Source organism: Ambystoma mexicanum, chromosome 5p (genome assembly GCF_040938575.1).
Source record: "Ambystoma mexicanum isolate Mex_15411 chromosome 5p, UKY_AmexF1_1, whole genome shotgun sequence".
NCBI lineage: Eukaryota > Metazoa > Chordata > Amphibia > Caudata > Ambystomatidae > Ambystoma > Ambystoma mexicanum.
This window is the reverse complement of record NC_090930.1, coordinates 859,338,683-859,362,577: the sequence shown is the minus strand read 5'-3', so window position 1 is coordinate 859,362,577 and position 23,895 is coordinate 859,338,683. Positions and strand designations below refer to the sequence as shown.

At 49.7% G+C, this 23,895-nt stretch overlaps 1 protein-coding gene across 3 annotated transcripts in view; it reads right to left on the bottom strand.

Moving 5' to 3' along the window:
• Positions 1-23,895, bottom strand: part of CDK13 (cyclin dependent kinase 13) — a 1,667,419-nt gene that overhangs the window by 1,081,923 nt on the left and 561,601 nt on the right. For all 3 annotated transcript variants that reach the window (XM_069613294.1, XM_069613292.1, XM_069613293.1), the window contains exon 7: positions 21,471-21,641. In XM_069613294.1, the coding sequence (XP_069469395.1) occupies positions 21,471-21,641 (171 nt within the window). The remainder of the gene's footprint in view (positions 1-21,470; positions 21,642-23,895) is intronic.

Sequence of the window (23,895 nt, the reverse complement as noted above, 5' to 3'; positions counted from 1 at the left end):
GGCCAGCCTGGCTAAGTTCTCCGCTGCCCCGCCCTGCTCCTTCAGGAAGCCCCTGCTGGGGATCTGAAGATGGGCCGGTCGCTGGGAGTACAACTGCAACATACCCGAGAACCATGCCGTTGATGGCCAGCACAGGCGATCAGTATGAGGCTGCAACCCACAAACACCCAGAACTTGCGGAGAGTGCAATGGAGGAAGAGGAGGAAAAGCATAGCACATGCGATGCGGCTGTGCCAGCAAATATTGAACGAGTCCCCAAGAGACCCCTGTGCCCGGGTTGTCCAAGACGCAAACCGGGGGCACTTGGCATTCAGGGGAGATACGAACAAGTCCAGATCGTTGAACCCATCCTCTCCCGCCCCCCTCCCCCCCCCCCCCATCTCTGGAAAAAGGGCAACAAGGGTTTAATGTGTAACTTCCAGTCGTACTCTAACCCCAAGCGGGTGAGCTGTTAGCTTACACATTGCTGTCCCCCGGAAGATGGCCCCAGGAAATCCAGGGCCCTTCCCTGAGGGCTCATTTCCAGATTGCCACTGCCGCAATACACAGGAGGGGGTTGGGGGGTGGATAAGGGGTGGCACCCTGCTTGATCAGGTAAAACATTGTTGTAAAGGTGTCTGTCCTGATCTGAACCGCCGTGTCCCTGATGAGGTAGAAAAGCCCCGAGTGCACAGAGTTTGAGCAAACAGATATGCAGGAGGGATTTTGCACTGGACAATCGTCCATGAATGGAATAGCCCTCCAGAATAGCCCCCCCCCCCAACCTCAAAGAAGAATCTGTCACCACCAAAGTGGGCTACGGCCGGGTACAGGGGGCTCCCACTGCCACATTGCAGTCGATCAGCCACCAGTGAAGATCCAAGGGGAGGATTGGGATCCTGTCCAATTGAGACCCAGTTTGGTGTCAAGCAGTCCTCGCAAGCCACCAGGTGAAACTATAAGACTGCGAGGGGTAGATGTAACCCTGCAGAAAACAACCACCTGTACCATAAAGTCTGCCGCTGCTTCCTGAGGAAGGGGACCAGAACCTTCTTGCGTGGCCCACTTTGTCCAAGATGGCACTGGACTAGCAGGCCAAGCCACGTGCTTGTCTGCCATTTTGCAGCCTTGTTCCATGCCCTCGGTGGTAGGGCGCGAAGGCAAAATGCCACGTGCTGGCTCAGGCATGGAGGGGTACTCCTTGGTCCTCGAACCTGAATAAGAAAAGTACCTCAGAGAAGGCTCCAGTAAACTCAGAGCCCTCAGCCTGCTGGCCGGTAGTTGAATCGTCCTGTACCACAACCTCGTAAGTGACTCTGGTAGGATGAGTGCCCTCAGCTACTGAACTGGTAGTTGTGTTGGATCGTGCTACAGACTTGACTGAGGTCGAACACGACGATCCCTTGCCCAATGCAGCTGAAGAGGATGCAGAACTTTATCGCAAATCCGTGGACCACCTGGAAGACCGCCTGGGCACCTCGTGAGCCGGTAGCCTTGCTGGCATCGAGTCCGTCAATGCAATGCCTGGAGAGGCCCTGGACCCTTTGGCAAGGGCACAGTTACTTAATGGCCTTGCGTCTGCCAGAACCAAAATCCAAGCTACCCTTTCCCATGGAGACCCCCCCGCCCCCGATGAGCGTGTGCGCCGAGGAGCCGTACTAATCAAACGGCCTACCTTGTCGTGACGTGGGGTCCTGGAGACAAACTCTAAGATTACCTGAAGAAGCGTGGAAGAAGTCCCTCCAGCATGAAAGACTATTCTTCAAGGGCCAGTGACCGAGTGCGCTGCAAGCCGCGCATGCCTCAGCAGTGGTTGGGCCCCAGGAACTCAAGACAGCGCGCGTGCGGGTCCCAGGCCAGGAACGAGCGATCGCAGGATGCGCATCTCGTGAAGCCTCCTGCAGCCGACATGCACGGGGGGAGCAAAGGCGCCGAAGGGAGGTGAAGAAGTTTAAAAAACAAACCAGGTTTCATGCCCAACTGCCAGGTGCGACATCGTCTGAGCAGGAAAAGGGATGGTGGTAATGTGCCAGAGGGTGGGGCCTCAGGGGGCGTTCCCACATCCAGGCCACGCCACTGCACGCTGTGCTAAATTTAAAGGGGAAGCTCAATATTGCACTGCCAAAGGTTCCGGCGCTGTCCCCAGTTTGGGGGACATCCACAAGGCAAGGATGGAGGCAAGGGGGCGGGACATACCAGTACGAGGAAGAAAGGAGGAAGTGGAAGGAAGCTTGAAGGAGAGCCGAGTCTTGTCTGCATACGTGAGGAGAGAAGGCAGAGATCAAATGGGCTATAAGGGCAATGTAGATGTTGAGGGGCCATGGCAAGAGGCTAGAGCCCTGAGGGAGAGAAAAGGGTCCAGTTGAATCCGGTGAAGGTCAGAGAGGAAGGAGGTCAACCAGTCCAATGTCAGGTCTGCAATGCCAAGATCTGATTCATAAGGGTGGTATGATTAACCATATCAAAGGCAGAGGAAAAGTCAAGGAGGATGAGAATGGATGGAGAGTTGGAATCGAGATCGGAGAGCAAGCCTTCATGGGTGTTCAGGAGTGCAGTTTCCGTGCCTCTGGCTGCTCTGAAGCCAGACTGGTGGTCGTGGAGACAACCAACAGATTCAGTGTGGTGGATCTGCTGGGAAAAAAAACGCTTCTCCAAGAGTTTGCCCAGGAAGTAATGGAGTGTTATTTGTTTGTTTATTTATATAGCGCACCAAACCCAGAGGTATCTGGCTGCGTTACAGAGTTGCATAGGACATACAGGAAGGACAGCAAAATAATTGAGAATATTTACAATAAAGTACAAGTATTTGTAAATTTTACATACAGATTTATTACAGAGATGTCAACCTGGTACATGCATTATACATCAAGAGAAAGGAGCCAAGATCTGTATTATTCATAAAGCTGTAGTAGGACGGTTCTGCTCTTAGGTCCACAGGCAGTGAGTTCCAGAGTTTAGAAGCCATTACTGAAAAACTACTTCCACCTGCTTTCTGCAGCTTAAATCTGGGGTCCTTCAGGCAGGCAGTGTGAGTGTGCAGCTCTAGTAGGTCGTTACGAGGTTTTTTTTTAAAATGTATCAGCTAGATATTTAGCGGCAGAGTTGGCAAGGCATTTGTGTTCAAGGGTTAGGGCTTTGAAGTGTATTCCATCTTTAACGCCAAGCCAATTTGTACTACGTCTGACAACTGAAATGTGCTTGGTTCTCAGAATGCTAAACAGTTCTTAAAGCGTTATCTGCAATATTTGTAGTTTGTTCACATAATATTTACTGGAACCCAAGAAGAGTAGTATAACTTTGATCAAATTAGAGCTCTGGCCAAAGTAGTGCTATCAAGCTACGAACCTAAGGTTTTCACCTCCTTGAATACTTTAATATTGGTGCTGGCAATATTGAAGGATTTCCATTGATCATTCAGGTTATTTAGTCTTACATTCCATCCGATGAGAAGCTCAGTCTACTCATCATTCAGGCAGAGGCCGCGAGTGGCCATCCATGCTTGAATAGATATATTTTGTTTAGTAAAGTAGAGTCAGTTTCATAGTCAAGAGATGGGGATGAGAATCTGAGTGTCATCTGCATAGTTTGTGTAGGAGAAACCCAGATTGTCAAGATCATCAAAAAGAGGCTTGAATATGTTGTACATTGTGGCAAGACACATGACCCTTGTGGGACTCCACAAGTAATAGGTATAGGTTCAGCTGAAGCAATAGGTGAAAATACTCTAATGGTTCGATTGTCCAGGAATGATTGAATCCAGGACGTGGCTTCAGCAGAGAAGTGTGCAGCTGAGGTCGGGTGATTGCATACAACCTTGCAATTAACTCGGTCGAATGTGGCCGAGCGATCCAAGAGGAGAAGGAGGGCAAGCTTCCCTTTGTACTTTAGGTAGTCCATTTCATTTTTCAGGTCTATTAATGCAGATTCTGTCCCATGTTTGGGCCTAAAACCAGATTGGTGCAGACCAAGACGATTGTGTTTCGAGGTAAGACTATCAGAAGGTAGGATGCCCCATCTAGAATTTTCAGAAGGACGGAGACAGTAGTTATAGGCCTGGCATTGGTTGGTATGTTAGGGTTGAGGGTTTTTTTTTTTTTAAAATGAGGGAGGACCCCAGCATCGTTTAAGTTAGAGGGACAGAACATGAATCAGATGAAGAGTTGATAAGGGTGGTGATGAATGGCACCAATTCTTGAACTGCCTGTTTGATAACTGGAGCCGAGCAGATGTCACCCTGGACAGTTATAGGAAGGATATTATATCCACTACTTCCTGGGTGGAGACAGCGGAGAATTTGAAGCAGTTACAACGTTTAATGAGGGTTGTGTGTAACTTTGCTGAAGGCAGGTCCCTGGAGAGATTGTTTTTTTATTTTCAATTATCTCTTGTAAGAGAAATTTTATTGGCTAGCGCAGTTTGAATATTTGTGCACGAGGTCTTATCCTTGGTGCAAGTTTCAGTTGGGGGTATAGGTGACAAATTCTTTTAGAATGATGAAAAGTTCTCTGGTACTTTAGTTAGCTTTGTTAATCCTGTCATTGTATGTGTCTTTTTTAGTTTGAAGTGTCTCATTTTTATATTTTGCTGATATTTTGGCCAATTTTTCCTCATTAGCCTTTGTCGGATTAGACTTCCAAAAGGTTTCTGCACCTCTTTCCTCATTACGTAAAGCTTTGAGATTAGTAGTAAACCAGGAATTGAGGTGCACTTGAGGTTTCTCTTTGGATTTTTAGGGGTGCAACCTTATCAATAGCTTGATTAATCGTATTGTTTTATAGTTCCACTTGAGCTGAGGGGTCTAGACTATTAAGTGTAGGATTCATAATGGGTTGGATTAGTGGAAGTAAGTTATCCAAAGTTATATTATGCTTATTTCTAGTCGGGGGGGCCACTGGGTTCGGACTAGGTTAGATACTTGACTGGTAGGATAAACGAAATCAGGTGATGGTCAGTCCAGGCACACTGTTCATTGGCGATGATCACAATTTAAGTCGGCAAGCCAGTCTAATGTTCTTCCTTTGTTGTGTGTTGGCAGGTTGATACAGTGGGTGAAACAGTGTTCCATGATGCTGTTAGCAAGAGTTGAGGCATTGTTGTCAGAGTCGTTAAGTCCTAAATTGAAGTCTACTAGTAGTGTAATATGCGAGCTAGGTTTCGTATTGGTGGTGGGTAACAATCCAATATCTTCCTCAAAAGGAAGAGATTGGGACAGGAGGTCGATATACAAGGTGCAAAGTTAAGTCGATCACTGGAACCTGAAGTAACTGAAGAGATGCCTGCGAGGGAGGAACTGCGAAGAGGATTCCTTCCCTTGGACTGGCGGGAACAACCAGTCCCAAGACAAACTTTGATTTGAGCCATCTCCCAAGGTCCTGTGAGTTTCCAGAGCTGCAGAACCTCAATACCAGGAGACCTACTGGCCATAACGAGTAAATAGACACAATCCAACTCGTCCAGACCCTCTCGGCGTGTAAAACTGCAGGAACAGAAGAAGATTGACGGGGCCAATTGCGTCCTTGGTTGGTTCTGCAGAAACGATACCAAAAGCAGAGTGACCAGAAAAGTTGAGGAAAGCTGTGTCAGAGGTCCTCCCTCGAGACTGCTGCTGAGAGATGTCGTCCATTGTCCGGCCTTTCATCAGACCAAGGAATCCAGAGAACGGTCCAGAGCCGCAACATCACAGAGCACGCAGCACAAATGTTTTGTTGGGAAAAGGTATTGCTTACCTACCTTATTGCAGAAAGCCGCTCCAGAGCATTGGAGTGCACATAGCGGTGTCCAGGGCAATCCCCCTCTTCCAGCCGACTCAAGCCTCGGTTTGTGTCCCTTAAGCGAGTCCTTGAACTGGGTCTCCAACGCTGGTTAAGCCTTCTTGTATCTTCTTTCCTTGAGACTAGAAAGTATCTACAGGAACCTTTGATTTCTGCTGCTTTTCAAGACTAAGCCTCTCCGAACTGCCAGGGGCAAAGGAGTGACTGCAGAAATCAGCCAAAGCTGGAGAACGGGATGCAATGTGGTCTTGGAAAAGTAACAGCTAAATTCTGGTATAAATAGGACTCTGTGCCTATTAAAGCACACTTTGAAACTGAATCAAGGAATCATTTTAAATGAAGTAAACTAAAAAGCCTGTGTTACCTAGCAATGCTACAGACCAGCCAATGTTCCCTCTAAACTGTGCGCTTGCCCAGCTTGCTTCTGGGTCCCGCTCAGAAGATTTTTTAGCAACGCACACAGACCATTCTCACCAAACTAAAAGAATGTAATACGGTACAAGCCACAACAATTACCTGACATTTGCTTTCTCTTAAAATAACTAACTAATCTTACAATTCTGGTATCGCTCATTTGCATTACCCTACAATGCAAGCATGACCTTAAACACTTCTACCCCCAACAGAATACACCCACAAGAGGTTAAATACCAATATGAAAAAGTGGCTCCAAGAACAGCAGCATCTAACAAAGATTTGCCTGGACACATTAACCAAATAATGTCCCTTCCCCATCCATGACTCTGATACTTGGCTCTACCATGCTTTTACCTTACGACTATAACTTGTGCCCCAGAACACATTTAGATATCAACCTGGATTCTTCCTCTTTTGGCTCCACGAAAAGGTTACCAGACTTGTACCAACACCCATTTGTTTTATATTTGTTGTAATATGAATAACGTTCAAGTACCAGAATTTGTTGCTCCTGGTGCCTCCCTAAAAGCATCACCCACACTATGGAAAACAACTGTCAGCCAAAGAACAAGTTACTTTCTTACCTGGTAACGTGCTTTCGATGGGATGGTCCGACGACGTATTCCATATCTATGACATGTAATCACCACAGCTGTGCTGCTTCGGAAACTTTTTCGGCGTCTGCGTCCTGCGTCGATGACGTCGATGCGCCGTCGTCGAGGACCTCCTCCGACGTCATCCGATGTGATAAGTAGGACGCACGACGCCCATAGCCTCAGTTGTAGTTTTTTCCCCCAGAACGTGTGACATAAGTCAACTGCCAGTCAGACACAAAGCCTTGCGGAACGTAAGCTGCAATCGCAAAAGAAATTCTGCAGCGGGGAAGGCCGGGCGGGAGCGATATGGAATACGTCGTCGGACCATCCCATCGAAAGAACGTTACCAGGTAAGAAAGTAACTTGTTCTTCGAGGGGATTGGGTCCTCCGACGTATTCCATATCTATGACAGACTCCCAAAGCAGTACCAAAGCAAGGAGGAGGGAAAGAATTTAGAATCAAAATGTAGAATAGCCAATCAAATAGCAGAGCAAAGGACCGCCTTGCCAAAGGCCAGATCCTGTGCTCGGATGGAATCAAGGGAATAGTGACGTACAAATGTATGTACTGAAGCCCAGGTGGCTGCATCACAGATGTTGCGAATAGGAACACCCCTCTGCAGGGCAGTAGACGCAGCAATACCCCTGGTAGAATGGGCCCGCAAGCCAGCCGGTGGGTCCTTACCCGCCAAACGGTAGCACTCCGAGATGGCCAAAATAATCCAGCGAGACAGTCTGTTTCGTCACAGCTTGCCCCAAACGCTTTCCAGCGTAACCAATAAAGAGTTGATCATCCACTCTGACCCGGGACATGCGTGAAACATAAAAGCTTAAAGCTCTCCTAGGATCAAGCCTATGGAGCCTCTCCTCTTCCTTACCAGGATGCGGAGGAGGATAGAATGCCGGAAGAACAACCTTCTGGGCCAAATGAAATTCCGTCACTACCTTCGGAAGGAAAGAAGGACGAACTCTAAGGACAACCCTGTCCTTGTGAAATACAGTGAAGGGAGGCTTAACTGAAAGTGCCTGTAACTCACTCACTCTGCGAGCGGAAGTAACCGCAACTAAAAACACAGTTTTCAGAGTTAACAGCCTCAAAGGGCAAGAATGTAAAGGCTCAAACGGAGCACCCATAAGAAACTTAAGAACCAGGTTTAAATCCCAACCAGGCACCAGGAAAGGTGACGGAGGGAACACATTAGTGAGCCCTTTCAGGAACTGTGAAATCAAAGGGATTTTAAAGTAAGAACACTCTTCAGACGAGCGCTTAAAGATGGACAGCGCCGCCAGGTAACCCTTAACGGTACCCACTTGCAAGCCCCTGTGGGCCAAAGAAAGTAAAAAGGACAGAACCATGGGGATGTCACATGCAAAAGGATCCACATTCTGAACTCTGCACCAGTCGCAGAACTTACGCCAACTGCAACGGTACAGAGACTTTGTTGCCGGCCTTCGGGCCGAAAGCAACACCTCCATCACGTTCTCAGGGAGGTCCCAATCCTTATACCTCAACCTTTCAGAAGCCAAGCGTGAAGGTTGAGGGATCTGACCTCTGGATGGAGAACCTGACCCCCCCCTCCCGTGAGAGCAGATCGTCTCGGTAGGGAAGACGACGTGGAGGGCAGATGGATAAGTCGAGAAGGTCCGGGTACCACGTCCTCCGAGCCCACGCCGGGGCAATGAGGATCATCCGGGAACCGAACTTCCGTAACCTCCGCAGCACTTGCGGGATGACGGGGACTGGAGGAAACGCGTACAGCAGCGGGAATGACCACTCCACCACGAACGCGTCTCCTAAGGCTCCTTCTGGAGGAAATTCCCGCGAGCAAAACCTTTCGCACTTCTGGTTGACACTGGAGGCGAAGAGATCCACTTGAGGGGTCCCCCAAAGGGCGAAGATCTCCAGGAGAATCTCCTGAGCCAACTCCCACTCGTGAGAGATCGCGCTCTGCCTGCTCAGAGCGTCCGCCGTCACGTTTTCGGCTCCGGCCAGATGAACTGCCGAGATCGAAACTTCCTGCTGGATGGCCCAGAACTCGAGCTGCATCGCCTCTCTGCACAGAGGAAGTGACCCTGCCCCCCCCCCTTTTTGTTGAGGTAGTGCATGGCCACTGTGTTGTCCGTCAGGATCAGGACATTCTTCCCTCGCACAGACGGCAGAAAAGCCTTCAGGGCTATCCTGACGGCCCTCAGCTCCAACAGATTGACATGGAGTCTGGACTCCGACGGAGACCAACGACCGCTGACTGTCAGCCCGTTGGCATGAGCTCCCCATCCCGTGAGGGATGCATCCGTCACGATCGTCACCTCCGGCCAGGGAAGCCAAAATGGAGCCCCCTTCATCAAGTTGCCTTCGACGGCCCACCCCAGAAGGTCCCGGGCGACCGAGGACGGCACCTGAATCGAGTCCGACATCCTGCCGGAGGACTGCGACCATTGCGTCTTGAGTGCCCACTGCAAAGATCTCATCCGCAGGCGAGCCTCTGGCACCAGAAGAATGCAGGATGCCATGAGGCCGAGCAACCTCAAGAACTCGAACGCTGGGAGCGTCTGGGCATGCTGAAACTTGTGCACCATCTGCTGAATGTGAAGAGCCCTCACCTGGGGAGGAAAACACTGCCCCAGGGAAGTGTCGAGCACTGCTCCGATGTACTGGAGCCGCTGTGTTGGCGTCAAATGGGACTTCTTTAAATTGAGGGAGAAGCCCAGCCTGTGAAGGGAGCGACAGGTGATCGATAGATGATCCAGGACTTGCTCGGGAGAGCTCCCCCTGATCAACCAATCGTCCAGGTAGGGGTAGACGTGAATCCCCCCTTGCCTGAGATGCGCTGCCACCACCACCATGAGCTTGGTGAAAACCCTCGGGGCGGAGGTCAATCCGAACGGCAGGACCCGAAACTGAAAGTGCGAGTCACCAACCGCGAACCTCATGTACTTCTTGTGCTTGGGATGGATCGGCACATGGAAGTAAGCATCCTCGAGGTCGAGTGACACCAACCAGTCCTGAAGCTGAAGGGCCTGGAGGACTTGAGAGAGAGTAACCATCTTGAACTTGTCCTTCCTGAGGAGTTTGTTCAAACCGCGCAAGTCCATGATGGGTCTCAACCCCCCCGTCTTTCTTCGAAACCAAAAAATAAGGGGAATACCATCCCTCGTTCCTCTCCGCTACAGGCACCAGTTCTATGGCGCCTTTCTCCAGCAGGGCTTGAATTTCCTGCGCAAGGAGCGAATCCGGACTCTGCAAAGAGAGGTTCCCCGGTGGATTGTCGCGAGGCCTGTGCCGAAAAGGAAGACAGTAGCCGTGGGTTATGATCTCCAGAACCCACACATCTGAAGTAATGGCTTGCCACTCTACAAGATGCTGCGCCAGCCTTCCCCCAACCGGCGAACCATGGGACATGGCCTCACGACTGAGTGGGAGCGGCTGCGGCGTTACCGGAGGGCAAAGAGGCAACTGCCCGAGCGGCCTTGGCACCACGGGTACCCTGTCGTCCACCTCTGGTACCCCTGCGTTGGCCTCTTTGACTGCCAGCTCCTCTCGCTTTACTGAAGGATGAGTAATAGCGAAAGGAACCACCCCCCCACTGCTGTCCCCTAGGACGAAAAGGCGGAGGTTGGCGAACTGCAGCGCCCAACGACTTTGCTGCAGCTTGAGGCCTGCAACCTCTCAAGGCTCTCGTCAGCCTTGCTGCCAAAAAGGTGTTCACCATCAAAGGGCATGTTGAGGAGCCGGGACTGCACATCAGGAGCAAACCCCGACTTCCGCAACCACGCAAACCTGCGTATCACGGTGCTCGCCGCCATGGACCTACTGACGCATTCAGCCAAGTCCAGACCCGACTGAACGGACTCACACATGGCATCCTTACCATCCTGGACCATAGCAAGGAAACCATCCCGTTCATCCCCTTCGGGAATATGTTCAGCCGCTAACGCAACACAGTTCCACAGAGTGTGCGTGAAACGTGACAAGGCACAAATGGAGTTGGCCGCCTGAAGCGCCATACCACCAGAAGAAAACACTTTCTTCGCCCAGCCATCAAAACGTTTGTCGTCCCTATCAGGAGGGATGGTAGGGTACGACGCCTGCTTTGCCGGGGCCTTGGCCGTCTGCACCACCAAACTTTCCGGAGTGGGGTCCCTGGTCAAGTAGCAGGGGTCGCTACTGGCTGGACGGTATTTACGCGACAAGGATCTGCCCACCGCCGGGAGACTCTCCGGAGCAGTCCAAGCCGCCGCCCTTCTCTGTAAAGCCATATGGAACGGCAGTACCGGGTCAGTTGGGGGACCAACATCAAGGATGTCCGTCAGATCATCCTGCACAAACTCCCCTGGGGGAGCAGACCATCCCAGATCCTCAGACACCCTAGCCATAAGGCGCCGGTACGAGGAATCGGCATGGGAGCCAGGCTCAGGCCTACAAAATTCCACCTCCGGAGAGGTGTCCAGTCCACTGGCATCATGCAGTGACTGCCACAAATCGTCAAACCGACTATGGCCGAGACAATTTCATCTGGCACATGACTAGGAACCAGGCCATCAGAATCCTCATCCGCCTCCGAAATATATTCCAGGTGGCGAAAAGGCACCCGAGAGTGCTTGCTCTTAACCAGAGCCTTCCTAGGGGGTACACCCGTGACACGGGGCACCTCCGACACGAAAGGCGTCGAGGGAATCGGCGCCGGCGTCGAGGAAATCGGCGCCGGCGTCGAGGAAATCGGCGCCGGCGTCGAGGAAATCGGCGTCGAGGAAATCGGCGTCGAGGAAATCGGCGTCGAGTAAGTCGGCGTCGAGGAAGAGGAAGTCGGCGTCGAGGAAGAGGAAGTCGGCGTCGAGGAAGAGGAAGTCGGCGTCGAGGTCGAGGAAGTCGGCGTCGAGGTCGAGGAAATCGGCGTCGAGGAAATCGGCGTCGAGGAAATCGGCGTCGAGGAAATCGGCGTCGAGGAAATCGGCGTCGAGGAAATCGGCGTCGAGGAAATCGGCGTCGAGGAAATCGGCGTCGAGGAAATCGGCGTCGAGGAAATCGGCGTCGAGGAAATCGGCGTCGAGGAAATCGGCGTCGAGGAAATCGGCATCGACGTCAGATGCAGCGCCTCCAGTATCGGCGGCGTCGACACAGCCCTCGAAGCCGGAGCCCCGAGCGTGTCCCTCGACGACCTGATCGTCGACGGCTTAGACGACGTCCTCGAAGCCGGAGCCTCGAGAAAGCCTGTCGACGCCCTCGACGCCTCAGACGTCGATGTCTTCCTCGAAGACTTCACAGGAGCACACGGTCTCGAACGCGTCGAGGACCGGGACCTGGAACGGGTACGGCGAGAACGAGCCTCCTTGTCCGAACGGGACCGCTCCCGTGACTCGTGCCGACCACTCTAGCGAGCGGCGTCTCTCGACCTCACACGGCCGACCCCACTCGGGGGCGCGGACGGCCGAGTACCCTGCGACTCAAGAATCGCCAACATTTTCTTCCCGAAGGAAGCCCATTCCTCCGGCGTCGCACGGCTGGTGGGGTAACCGACGTGCCGTGCAGAATCCTCGGAAGAGGACCTGGAAGGCGACCGGTGACGGCGCTTCCGAGAATGCCTCGAAGAGGCTGAGGAGTGGCGAGACCCACTCCTAGAAGAAGACCGACGAGACTTCCGATGATGACGCGGAGAGTCACCCCTCGAATCATCCGTCGAAAGCCCCGCCGACTTCGACTTCCAGGGCTTGGACACCCGACCTACCGACAACTTCTTCTTACGTTCGCGTAAGGCTTTGGACGTGAGCGACTGGCAGTCGATACAGTCATCCGTGTCGTGGGCCTCCCCGAGGCACCAGAGGCAGGCGTCGTGCGAGTCAGTCACCGACATCTTGGACCCACACTCCCCGCACTTCTTAAAGCCCGGACGCGGGGTTGAAGACGAAGTGGAAGACATCGCCGAAGGAAATTCACAAACGAACAGGTTCGAAGAACCAGAAAGAACAGAACTCCAAAGAGTTGAGGCTTAGAACCGAGAAACACGAAGCAACACGTTCGCGGAAAAAACGGAACTGAGGCTATGGGCGTCGTGCGTCCTACTTATCACATCGGATGACGTCGGAGGAGGTCCTCGACGACGGCGCATCGACGTCATCGACGCAGGACGCAGACGCCGAAAAAGTTTCCGAAGCAGCACAGCTGTGGTGATTACATGTCATAGATATGGAATACGTCGGAGGACCCAATCCCCTCGAAAATTGGTTAGCGACTTCGAGTAAGCAGTCTACTTAGTTGTGTAGCCTCATCCGATGCTTCCTCTTTGTATATTTGTCATGCAATTGTTTTGCAGTGGTCCCCTTGCAAGTTAACACATTATGAAACTTAAATAATAATTTGCCATCTAAGGCTTTTGAGTAGACAAATGTTATGCTCAGCATCTCCTACTTTAACACTGCTAGCAATACCCTATAGGTGGAGAGCAACATTGCAATATCATTTTCTTGGACTGCAAGGGAAAATGGGTATCGACTATGCCTAGCATTACTGCTCTATAATATTAGGGCGATTGATATTCAGATAGTTGAATGATTTTCACAAAATCTGCATCCTTCCCAAGTGTTCAGAGTTCCATTGGGCATAGACCTTAAATTATATGTTAACTTCCTGGTATACAGAAAATGCTTCATTGAGCACTTGTTTAATATTATAGGGTTGTAGGCGTGGGGTATGTTGCAAGAAATCTATGCACTGCTAAATAATTATGTACATGCCGATTGATGATTTTCTTAAAATGCACATAATATCATAATGAGACATTAAATATGTTTTGCTTGCAAAGTATTGTTGGTATGCAAATATCCCAGTGAGTGTTTACTGCTACAATCCCTCACTTTTTACAGTGGTCTGTCAACTAGTACTGGAGGCTAGCACAGAAGCTGGGTGATGCAGGAGTACAGGTGGAAGGGCAGGGGTGAACACTTCTTGGTGATGAACAAATCAACAAACTTAAACCCAGTCACACCTTTCAGCACAACAGCAACTAGGTTGTGTGTTTGCTGAAGGGTAGGAAACTGCACCTTGTGTTTCCATCTATGCTCCGCTGCTGAAGCTTTTCTATATAATCAGGTGTTCTTCTGTTTGACTCGAGCCTCCCCCTGCAACTTATTTAAGTGATAATGAATTACAGAAGACAGGTCCCCGGTTACAGAAGAAGGCACTCAATCTGTTGTACTGATGAGCATTGCTCCCAAGTTAAAAGGCATATGGTATTTTCTTCAACAGGCTCCATTAGAAGCCTCAGTAAGGCACTCGTTGAATTTTGTCGTGGCTGTGGTGAGGAAGGGAGGGCACAACTATGGGCTGTATTATGAGCCTTGTCATTTCACTTCCTATGTCAGGGTTGCAAGCAGGGCTCCGATAAGATTTTGCTCCCTACTTTGATTCAAATGACAGAGTAAAAAAGTAATTAGCTTTGCCATTAAGGATATTTTATGCTTATTAAAATATGTTCTTTCCACTTAAAACTCCTCTTGAGATCGGGCAGCAATCTTATTAGAGTTGTTTCCTATGCCACTGTTCTGCTCGTAACTAACTTGAAAACATACCTGTGTAGCGTTGTGGGTTGAAGCAGGGGGTAGGCTATTTTGTGTTCACTGTTTCCCATTTTTGTTGGGCACATTTACCTATTTTTAGAGAGTAAAAATGGATGGTGCATATGTCTTAGCTATAATGCTTGTTTTGAGTATGTGTCATCACAACTCACAGGACAATGAAATGTGGATAATAAGCAGAGGCCCAGGAATTCTGACCATCATATTCATTAGGTGCAGTTATCTGATGCAAATAATTATTACACAAACTATGCATGTTAACCTGTCCCTTGTATTACTTAAAGTTGCACAAAAACGTCTATTACAATGTGTTCTGACACATTTTTTCGTTGCCATTATCCCATCTGTAAATATTGTATTCTGCCTGAATAGTCTGACAGCTACATCAATTATGCAATGTGTGTTTCTAATATAATATATTATGACAATGCATTACTTACCGTAAAAGCATTTCTGATGGTTGTATCTGCTTAGATTCACATGCTGTGCATAGGTCCGACATCCAGTGGTCACTGCGGAGTATTGCATTTTGTTTTTCGTAGTCGAAAAGGGGACGTCGACAAGGCGTGTCTGTAACACTATCCCTATAGTGACGTGCGTTGTACCCACAATCCCTCACCCGTCGAGGTCCCTCGGTTTGTATTTTTCTGCCCTGAGGGAGCCTTCTAGACGTGAGTGAGTACAGAAAAGAGAGAAATATAGAAAAAGGATGTCTATGTTCCTTCCATCCGAGCGGGGAGGAAGGGTGGGCGCATGTGAATCTAAGCAGATACAACCATCAGAAATGCTTTTACGGTAAGTAATGCATTGTCTTCTGATGTTTGTTAATCTGCTTAGAATCACATGCTGTGCATAGACTAGCGAGCAGTACCCGGAGTTGGCGGTGGGTTATGAGAAGGAACAGTAGAGAAAAGATGTCTTAATACTGCCTGTCCCACCTGGGAGTCAGATCTAGAGTGTGCATCTAGACAGTAGTGTTTTGTAAAGGTGTGCACAGAACTCCAGGTAGCCGCTTTGCAGATGGACTCAAGGGGAACATTTGCAATGAATGCTATGGACGCCCCCGTGCCTCGAGTAGAATGTGCTCTTGGCCTAAAGGGCAGTTCTCTCTTAGCAAGAGTATAGCAGAGAGTGATGCATTGAACAATCCATCTAGAAATAGTGGACTTTGAAACTGCATCCCCTTCTCTTCCTGCTGCCACCGAGATGAAGAAATGATTAGTCTTCCTCAGTGGTCTGGTTCTTTCCATGTAGAACATGACTGCTCTGCGGACATCTAGTGTGTGCAGAGTCCTTTCTCCCAAGTTGGAAGGATTTTGAAAGAACGCTGGTAGTTCTATAGACTGGTTTACGTGGAATTTTGAGATGAATTTCGGAGCAAACCTTGGGTGAGTGCGTAGAACCACTTTATCTCTGTGAACTGTAACAAAGGGGTCTAGAACAGAAGGAGCCTGTAGTTCACTTACTCTCCTGATGGAGGTGATGGCTATTAGAAAAGCAGTCTTAAGAGTGAGGTCTTTAAGAGATGCTTTGTGCATGGGTTCAAATGGTGAGCCCATGAGTCTGGTAAGTACCACGTTAAGGTCCCATCCGGGAGCTGGGTCAGCTATCGGGGGGTGTATTCTCTTTACTCCCTCCATGAAGGCCTTTATAACAGGGATCTTCCACCACGACACTGAGTTGGGAAGTGGTGTATGCAGAAAGTGCCCCTAGGTGGACTTTAATGGTATTGAACACTAGACCTGAATCCAATAAATGGGTCAGGTATAGAACAATATGTGTGGGAGAGCAGTCAATTGGGTTGATGCTCTTTCCTCTGCACCAGATGACAAATCTCTTCCATTTGTTAGAATAGCAGTGGCGAGTGTTAGGTTTTCTGGCTTCCCTGAGGATGTCCATGCATCTCTGCGGGAGCTGTAGATGTCCAAATTCTATGATTTCAGGAGCCAGGCTTCTAAGTTCATGTTCTGGGGGCATGGATGCAGAGTCCTGCCCCTGTCTTGTTACAGCATGTTGTACGGGCAGGGGAGTTTCACTGGGGGAGATAGAGACAAATCCATCAAGTGAGCGAACCATGGCTGTCGGGCCCACATTGGGGCCACCAGTATCATGGTTACTTGTTCCTGGTGCATCTTGTGCACCACCTTGTTGAGAAGGGGAGTCAGGGGGGAAAAGCGTAAACAAATTTCCCTGACCATTGAATCGACAGACCGTTCCCCTTGGATTGGTTCTGGGGGTACCTGGAGGCGTAACTTTGGCATTGTGAGTTCTCCAGGGTTGCGAACAGGTCTATTTCTGGGAATCCCCATTGCGTGAAGACGTCGAAGACGATGTCTTCGTGCAGTCGCCATTCATACTCTTCGGGCAGGGGGAAATCCCTGCTGAGTTTGTCTGCCAGCAGATTGAGTTCCCCTGGTACATGTTGTGACAGAAGGAACATTCTGTTTGAGAGCCCACTTCCATATGTTTTGGGCCCGTTTGGACAGTCCTGGAGAGTGGGTTCCCCCCTGCTTGTTGATGTAATACATGGCTGTGGTGCTCTCTGTAAGGACTATCACTGTCCTGCCTTGTAGGTGTTCCTGGAAGGCTTTTAGCGCCTTGAACACCGCTAGTAGCTCCAGAAGATTGATGTGTTTGGATGCTACGTTCGGAGTCCACTCTCCGTGAGCAGTCTGATGGGATAGGTGAGCCCCCCATCCTGTGAGGGATGCGTCTGTGGTTAGAGTGGCTTCTGCCACGGGTGTGGCAAAGGGTTTCCCTTTTTCCAGGTTTTCCTTTGTCCACCACCGTAGCGAGAGAACTAGGGCCTGCGAGACCACCACTAGATCGTCCCATAGTCCGCTGGCCTGACACCACTGGCTGTTGAGCCACTCTTGCATTGGGCGCAGGCGCGCGTGAGGTACCAAATAAATACACGACGCCATCATACCTAGCAAGCGCATAGCTTTGCGTACCGTCACCTCTCGACCGGTCACATATTGAGGGATCTGAAACAGCATGTTTTGGACCCTCTCTTTGGAGGGGAAGACGAGGCCGTCCTTTGTTTGAATTAGAGCCCCTAGGAATTGTTTGATTCGGCTGGGGTCTAGGCTGGACTTCTTTTCGTTGATGGAGAAGCCCAACTGGAACAAAAGGTCTACAGTCTTTTGGGTATTGGAGAAGCATGTTTCGTAAGAATCCAATGTTATGAGCCAGTCGTCGAGGTAAGGGTAAACTGGGATGGACAACCTGCGCAGGTGGGCCGCTGCCACTGCCAGCACCTTCGTGAATACCCTCGGTGCTGATGCTATGCCGAAGGGTAGCACTCTGAACTGGTAGTGTTTGCCCTCTATCATGAACCGGAGGTATTTTCTGTGCGCTGGCAACATTAAAATATGAAAGTATGCATCTTTCATGCCCAATGTTGTCATGTAATCTCCCTGTGATAGCAGTGGGATCACTTCCTGCAAGGTCACCATACGAAACTTTTGGGGTTTGATGAACTTGTTCGCTGGGCGCAGATCTAATACAGGGCGCATGGTTAGATCCTTTTTGGGTACAAGGAAGTACACTGAATAAATACCTTCCGTTACCTGAGATAGAGGCACGACCTCTATGGCTCCTTTTTCCAGCAGTAGTTGTACTTCTTGTAGAAGGATGGCAAGATGTTCCGGTGACATGTGTCGTCCCCTTGGGGGTTTGTATGTTGGGGAACTGTTGAATTCGATGCAGTATCCGTGGGCTACGGTGGAAAGTACCCAGCGGTCTGACGTTATACCCTCCCATGCTGGAAGAAAGGATGTTATCCGGCCCCCGACCGGTGTTGCATGGGAGGGGACGTGAATCTTCGCGTCACTTGGTGTTAGGGGCTTGGGAGCCTCTGGGGGTGGACCCCCGCCCTCTTCCTTTGCCCCGGCGCTGTCCTCTTTGGCTGCACTGGCCACTATTGGTCTGGAAAATGGTGGCAGGGTACTGTTGCTGCTGGTTTTGCTGTTGGCGTTGGCCACGAAAAAAGCGTTTGTTGGCATAGCCGCGCCTGGTAGAGGGCTTAGAGATTTGGTCAAGAGTTTTGATAGTATCGAACTCTTTTTTTAGCCATCTCCAGAGCCTCATCCACCGCTTTCCCGAAGAGGTTTGAGTCTTCAACAGGTTTATTTATTAAAGACGCCTGTGTCTCCGGTTTGAACCCTGAGTTGCGCAGGCATACGTGGCGTTTTAGGATTATTCCCTGAACTAGGGAACGTCCCGCAGTTTCTGCCGCATCCAGAGAGCTCTTTACAATACTCTGGTTGACCTGGGTTCCTTCGCCAATAGTTGTAAGCAGGCGTGTACGTAATGGTTCCGGCGCTTCTTCGGCGTCTTTGCGCAGTTTGGCCCACTGCGCGTCCGCATAGCTAGCGAGCAAAGAATTGTTGTTTGCAATTCTTGCCGAAAAGGCAGCCGAGGATGTAACTCTTTTTGCAAGGGCATATAACCGCTTGCCCTCCTCGTCAGGTGGTGCCTCACTGGTGGAAAGTGGTACCCCTGCCCTCTTTCTTGTGTTGGTTACTACCAGGGAATCTGGAATGGAATGTCCCCTGATGTACAGCGGGTCTGAGGGTGAAGGAGTGAAAAGTTTTTCAATTCTAGGATTGACCCCTCTGATTAGTGCGGGTGTGGACAGCGAAGGGATGATTCTTCTCTTCACCGAAGCGAGGAGGGGAATGGTCTGACTGACCGGGGGTTTTTCCTTAATTACTCTTTCCACAAAGTCTAATTCAGGGGAGAGCTCCCCAGTGTCCAGTTCGAAGTGTGCTGCTGCTCTGCGCAACAGGGCATTAAATGTGGGCCGATCGTCAATGGGAGACGTGTTTCTAATAGGTGAATAGTCAGGAGGATTTAGGTTCAGGACATCAGTGTCGGAATATATTGAAGGGGATTGCCAGGGGTGAGAAGGTCCTTCTTCTGGATTTTCTCCGAAGCCTTCTCCTACCAAGTCTGGGCTGTCTTCCAGACCTTGCTCCTGGTTCCCTCCCTCTTCCTCGTCCATAAAATCATCCCCTTCCTCAAAAAAATGTTCTTCCCCAGTGAGGTCATACACACTATGGAAGTCTGAGGCTGTGTCCTGGTGGGGATTGACTAGTCTTGGAATTTTCCCCCTGGGGTTCTCCTGAGGCGCTTCTCTTATTCTCTTGGGAGTGGGAGGGTTCTGGGTATTCATAAACCTCTCCATTCTTTCCATGCAGAGATGGAGCCTTTCCATGGTTTCATGGGGTACTCCTGAGCGGTCTAGCGGGGGAAAATTGGTGTCTTGTAGCTGAAAACGGCTTGACCTCTCCCACAACGTCGAGGAAAGTGTCCCGTCGCCCTCCGAAAAGCCTTCAGGTGTGTTGGGAATGCCTTCGACTGAAGGAGATCGTCCCTGTCTTTTCGGCGTGTCTTTCGACATTTGCGTAGCGCTCGACGAGTCTTTCGGCGTACGCTTGTGGGCGTCGGCTACCACGATCCTTGCCAAGCTCTCAGCGACTCGTTTGTCAGCGGAGGGCTGTGGTTTCGACGTTATGGGTGTCGATCGCTCTACGGCGGCATGCGCTTTCTGCTGATGAGCGCCGGCCGATGATTTGGGGGCAGCGCCCTTATTTGCCGAAAGCCCAGTCGCTGGTCGCGGCTGCGGTTGCGAGAGGGGCTTCTAACCCGAACGGTCCGAGGAGGCCACCGGTGAAACCTGCGTCTCCTTGGGCGCTGATGCTCTCTTCGCCTTCGACGAAGAAGAGCCATGGGTTGTGTGCTTATGTGTGGTCTTGTGTGCGTCCATGTCGCCGGGGTGTTCATCCCCATAAGCAGGGCGTGAGCCGAGCCCGTCGGAGCCGGGGACAGACGACGAAGCGCGTGTGCGCTCTCTAGGGGGGTTTTCGACTTCCGTAGCGGAGGTCGTGGTATCACGTTCCTCGTCACTGTCTGAGGTAGCGACGATGGGTGGAGCGTCGGCCTTCGACATAGCGTAGGCCGCCCACCTCTTAACCCTACGGTCTTTTAGAGTTTTCGGCTTAAGAAGCCGACAAGCCGTGAAACCTTCCTCTTTGTGATCGAGGGGCAAGCAGCGGTTACACCGTGAATGCTTGTCCTTCCAAGTAAATTTGCCCTTGCAAAGCGGGCAAAACCTAAAGGGTGTCCTCTCCATAGCCGAGGCAATAAATCGTGATAACCACCCCAAGGGAAAGGAAGGGGAAAAGGAAGGGCATTCGCAGAAAAGAACTAGAGATGTCCCACGACCCCCACTCTCCCTACTGTATTTGGCCTGCGAGGCCAGGCCACGTGTTCGGCAACCCCGAAGGATCTCCTCTGCTCGTCCCCTCCGTCGAAGATCTTGCTCGGCGGAGACAGCTTCACAACAGCGTCGAGGGGGGGATCGATATGTCTATATTAATATAGGAAAAACGACCAAAGGTCGAGGAGATGAAATCTGCAATGTCTTTCGAGGAGCTCCGCGTAAAGGCGACCAGTAGCTGGGCGGAAAAAAACAATCTGAGAGGACCTCGACGCGTGAGGGATTGTGGGTACAACGCACGTCACTATAGGGATAGTGTTAGACACGCCTTGTCGACGTCCCCTTTTCGACTACGAAAAACAAAATGCAATACTCCGCAGTGACCACTGGATGTCGGACCTATGCACAGCATGTGATTCTAAGCAGATTAACAAACATCAGAAATATTATATTCTTTATAATAACATCAAATATTTTTTATCCTATGCCTTTGGAAAAACGTGTTGTAAGATGCAACTTTTACACAGATTTGCAAAGAAATGCAGTGGATGGGAAGCTGAAATTCCTTTCCAAACTATTGAGACAGTAGCTCACTAACTTCGCATGCTCACAAAGTGGCTTACCTCATTAGTCAGTTGCACCCATGCAAAATAATGTGCGCACGACAGCCACCCAGTTCCACACGGAGAAAAATAATTAGAGGGAACATTGGAACCACTGTTAGATATTTAGCATAATGCAACAGCAACAAAAAGTCCTGTCCGTGCAACTGCCTGTTCTTTGGCCTGATCTATTAAAATAAGCAGACTTGCAGCATTTGCATTTACTATGACACAAGTCATTTTAAGTTTAAAAGGCTAGGTTTTGTACAACATAAATGCACAGCCTAACACCACACTCACAAGTGAATACCTTTATCGGTCTTAAAATCGACAGCGTCTTCCTTATCAGTTACTATTTCCTTCATATTAATGATGCTCTGGTGAGTTAATTGTCGAAGAATCTTTATTTCTCTTATAGCAGTTATTGGAAAGCCTTCCTTCTCGTTATCCAAGCGCACTTTCTTCAGTGCCACCATTTCTCCTACAATATAAAAATATACAGTAGGCATTACAAGAAGGAATAATTAGATCTCTGTGCTCAAATAACTTATGAAATAACACCAGTCCCCAATTCTGAGCACATCAACATATAGAGCCTCTATGAAAGTTAGTGTTGCTTAAAATAGATTCCCCAAACATTAATAAGGGTTATTCCTTTGACACAAATCAGGCGCAAAGTTATCATGGTTTCCTTACACAGACACTGCCCTCTAAATAGGCAGTGTCTGTTTTACCCTCTAAAATTAGTCCGATGCTACCAACAAAAGAAATACAAAAAAGCATGGGTCCTTCCATTATTGCTGCTCGACATGCTGTGCCCAATTGTTCAGACCCTGAGGTCTTAGAGCATTACACCAAGAAGTGTTCTACTATTGTGTTATCTAATAAGAGGCAGGTCTTCAAAATAAACTAAATAAAATTATTGTTGGTTAATACTGGGCACAAATAAACTGGAACAAAAGAAAAATACTCCGGTTCTGAAATGAAAACCTATGTACTTCACTCAAGGAAATAGCACACACTGCGCCCGTTACCGCAGTTCTTAGTTTTTCCCTCTCGTATGCACAGACGTCTCCAAGACCACAAGATGGCCAGACTTTGAAGAGAGGAAGGTGTAAAACACGGAAATTCGCCCAAAGGTAGAGGGTCAGGTTGGGATGGCAATGAGGAATAAGTGGGAGGAACATCCAATCGAAAAACATTACCGGTGGTATGTAATTTGTTCTTCAAATTCATTGTGTCCTCCTACATATTTCCTCATCTTTGATAGACTCCCACAGCCGTATGTTGCCGGAGAAGAGAACAGCAAATTTACTTTTCATTAATGCTGTGCAAAACAGCCTTCCCAAACGTTGCCTTCTGACCAGATACAGAATCCAGGCAATACTGCCTTGCAAAAGGTATGAAGGGACGTTCAAGTAGCAGCACTACAGATGTCATGCACTGGTACTCGCCTACCCCCGTTGCTAAGCCAAAGAAGCAGCCACAACCCTGGTAGAATGAGCACAATCCAACTGGATAAAGTTTGCTTGGTTACAAGCTTGGCCAAGCTTGTGAGCAACATATTCCACAAAAAGCTGATCGTCCGGTCTGAGTTTTGCCAGCCTATTGATGTAGAAACTCAACACCCTTTTTGGACCTAGGCGATGAAGCCCCTCCTCTTTGGAAGGATGTGGAAGATGAAAAGTAGGAAGCCCATCTTCATTGTCAAATAACATTCAGAGACCACCTGAGGTAGAAAGGAAGGTAGGAACCTCAACACAACCTTTTCCTGGTAAAAGGTGGTAAACTGAGGATTACAAGATAAGGCTTGCAACTCGCTAACTCTACAAGCCGAGGTGATAGCCGTCAAAAAGACAGCATCGAGGGTAAGCACCCTTAAAAGGACATGAATGTAGAGGCTCAAATGGAGCTCCCATGAGAAACTTTAGCACCAGAATGGGGATGTAAATACTTTGGGGACACGCAATACACCTCAAAAATTGTCAGTGGTCCAGCAGGTGTTGAAACGAATGTGCGCAAAACTACAACTGGGGAGGGGATATAGACGTGCAGATGATAGCCGGCCCTGTAATTGGGGGAATACTAGTGGAAATGGGACCGTAGAGAGGTACCACCGCAGACCTACACACATTGGGAGATATGTTTGAATGGGAGGGCCCTGCTACCCTTCCACAGATGGGCGCAAAAATATGTCAGAGGTGCAGTTCTTGAACTTAACTTCGCAAGGCTAACTTGCCTTCTGTTGTCCCCTGGAGCGATTACTCCCTCTCCTCATCGCTCCCTCTACCCCCATCCCCCAAGCCAAGCCTACCCCCAACACTGCCACCTACCTTCTCGGACATCCGGCCCATGAAGCGTGTGTCAGTTGAGGATTTTGCTGCCACTTTTGGCTGTCTCACATCCTGACTCCGCCCTATCTCGTCTATACTCGTCAATTTCTGATACTCTTGATGCTTTTGCCCCCGTCATGAGGATCCGTTTGAAGTCCAAAGCCAAGTGCAATTCCTGGTGACTCTGACCTAGCTACACTTAAACTTAAGTGTAGGGCAGCTGAGAGTAAGTGGAGGGCGTCCTGTTCATCCTCTGACAAAGTGGCCTGTCGCCTGCTACAAAGGCAATACCGACTCTGTCCTCACCAAGAGGAGAGTCCACATTCAAGCTTGTGTCCCTGCGGCATCTAATAACTTGGCCGAACTCTTTAAAATCTGCAATGAGCTGGCCAACTCTGCTGC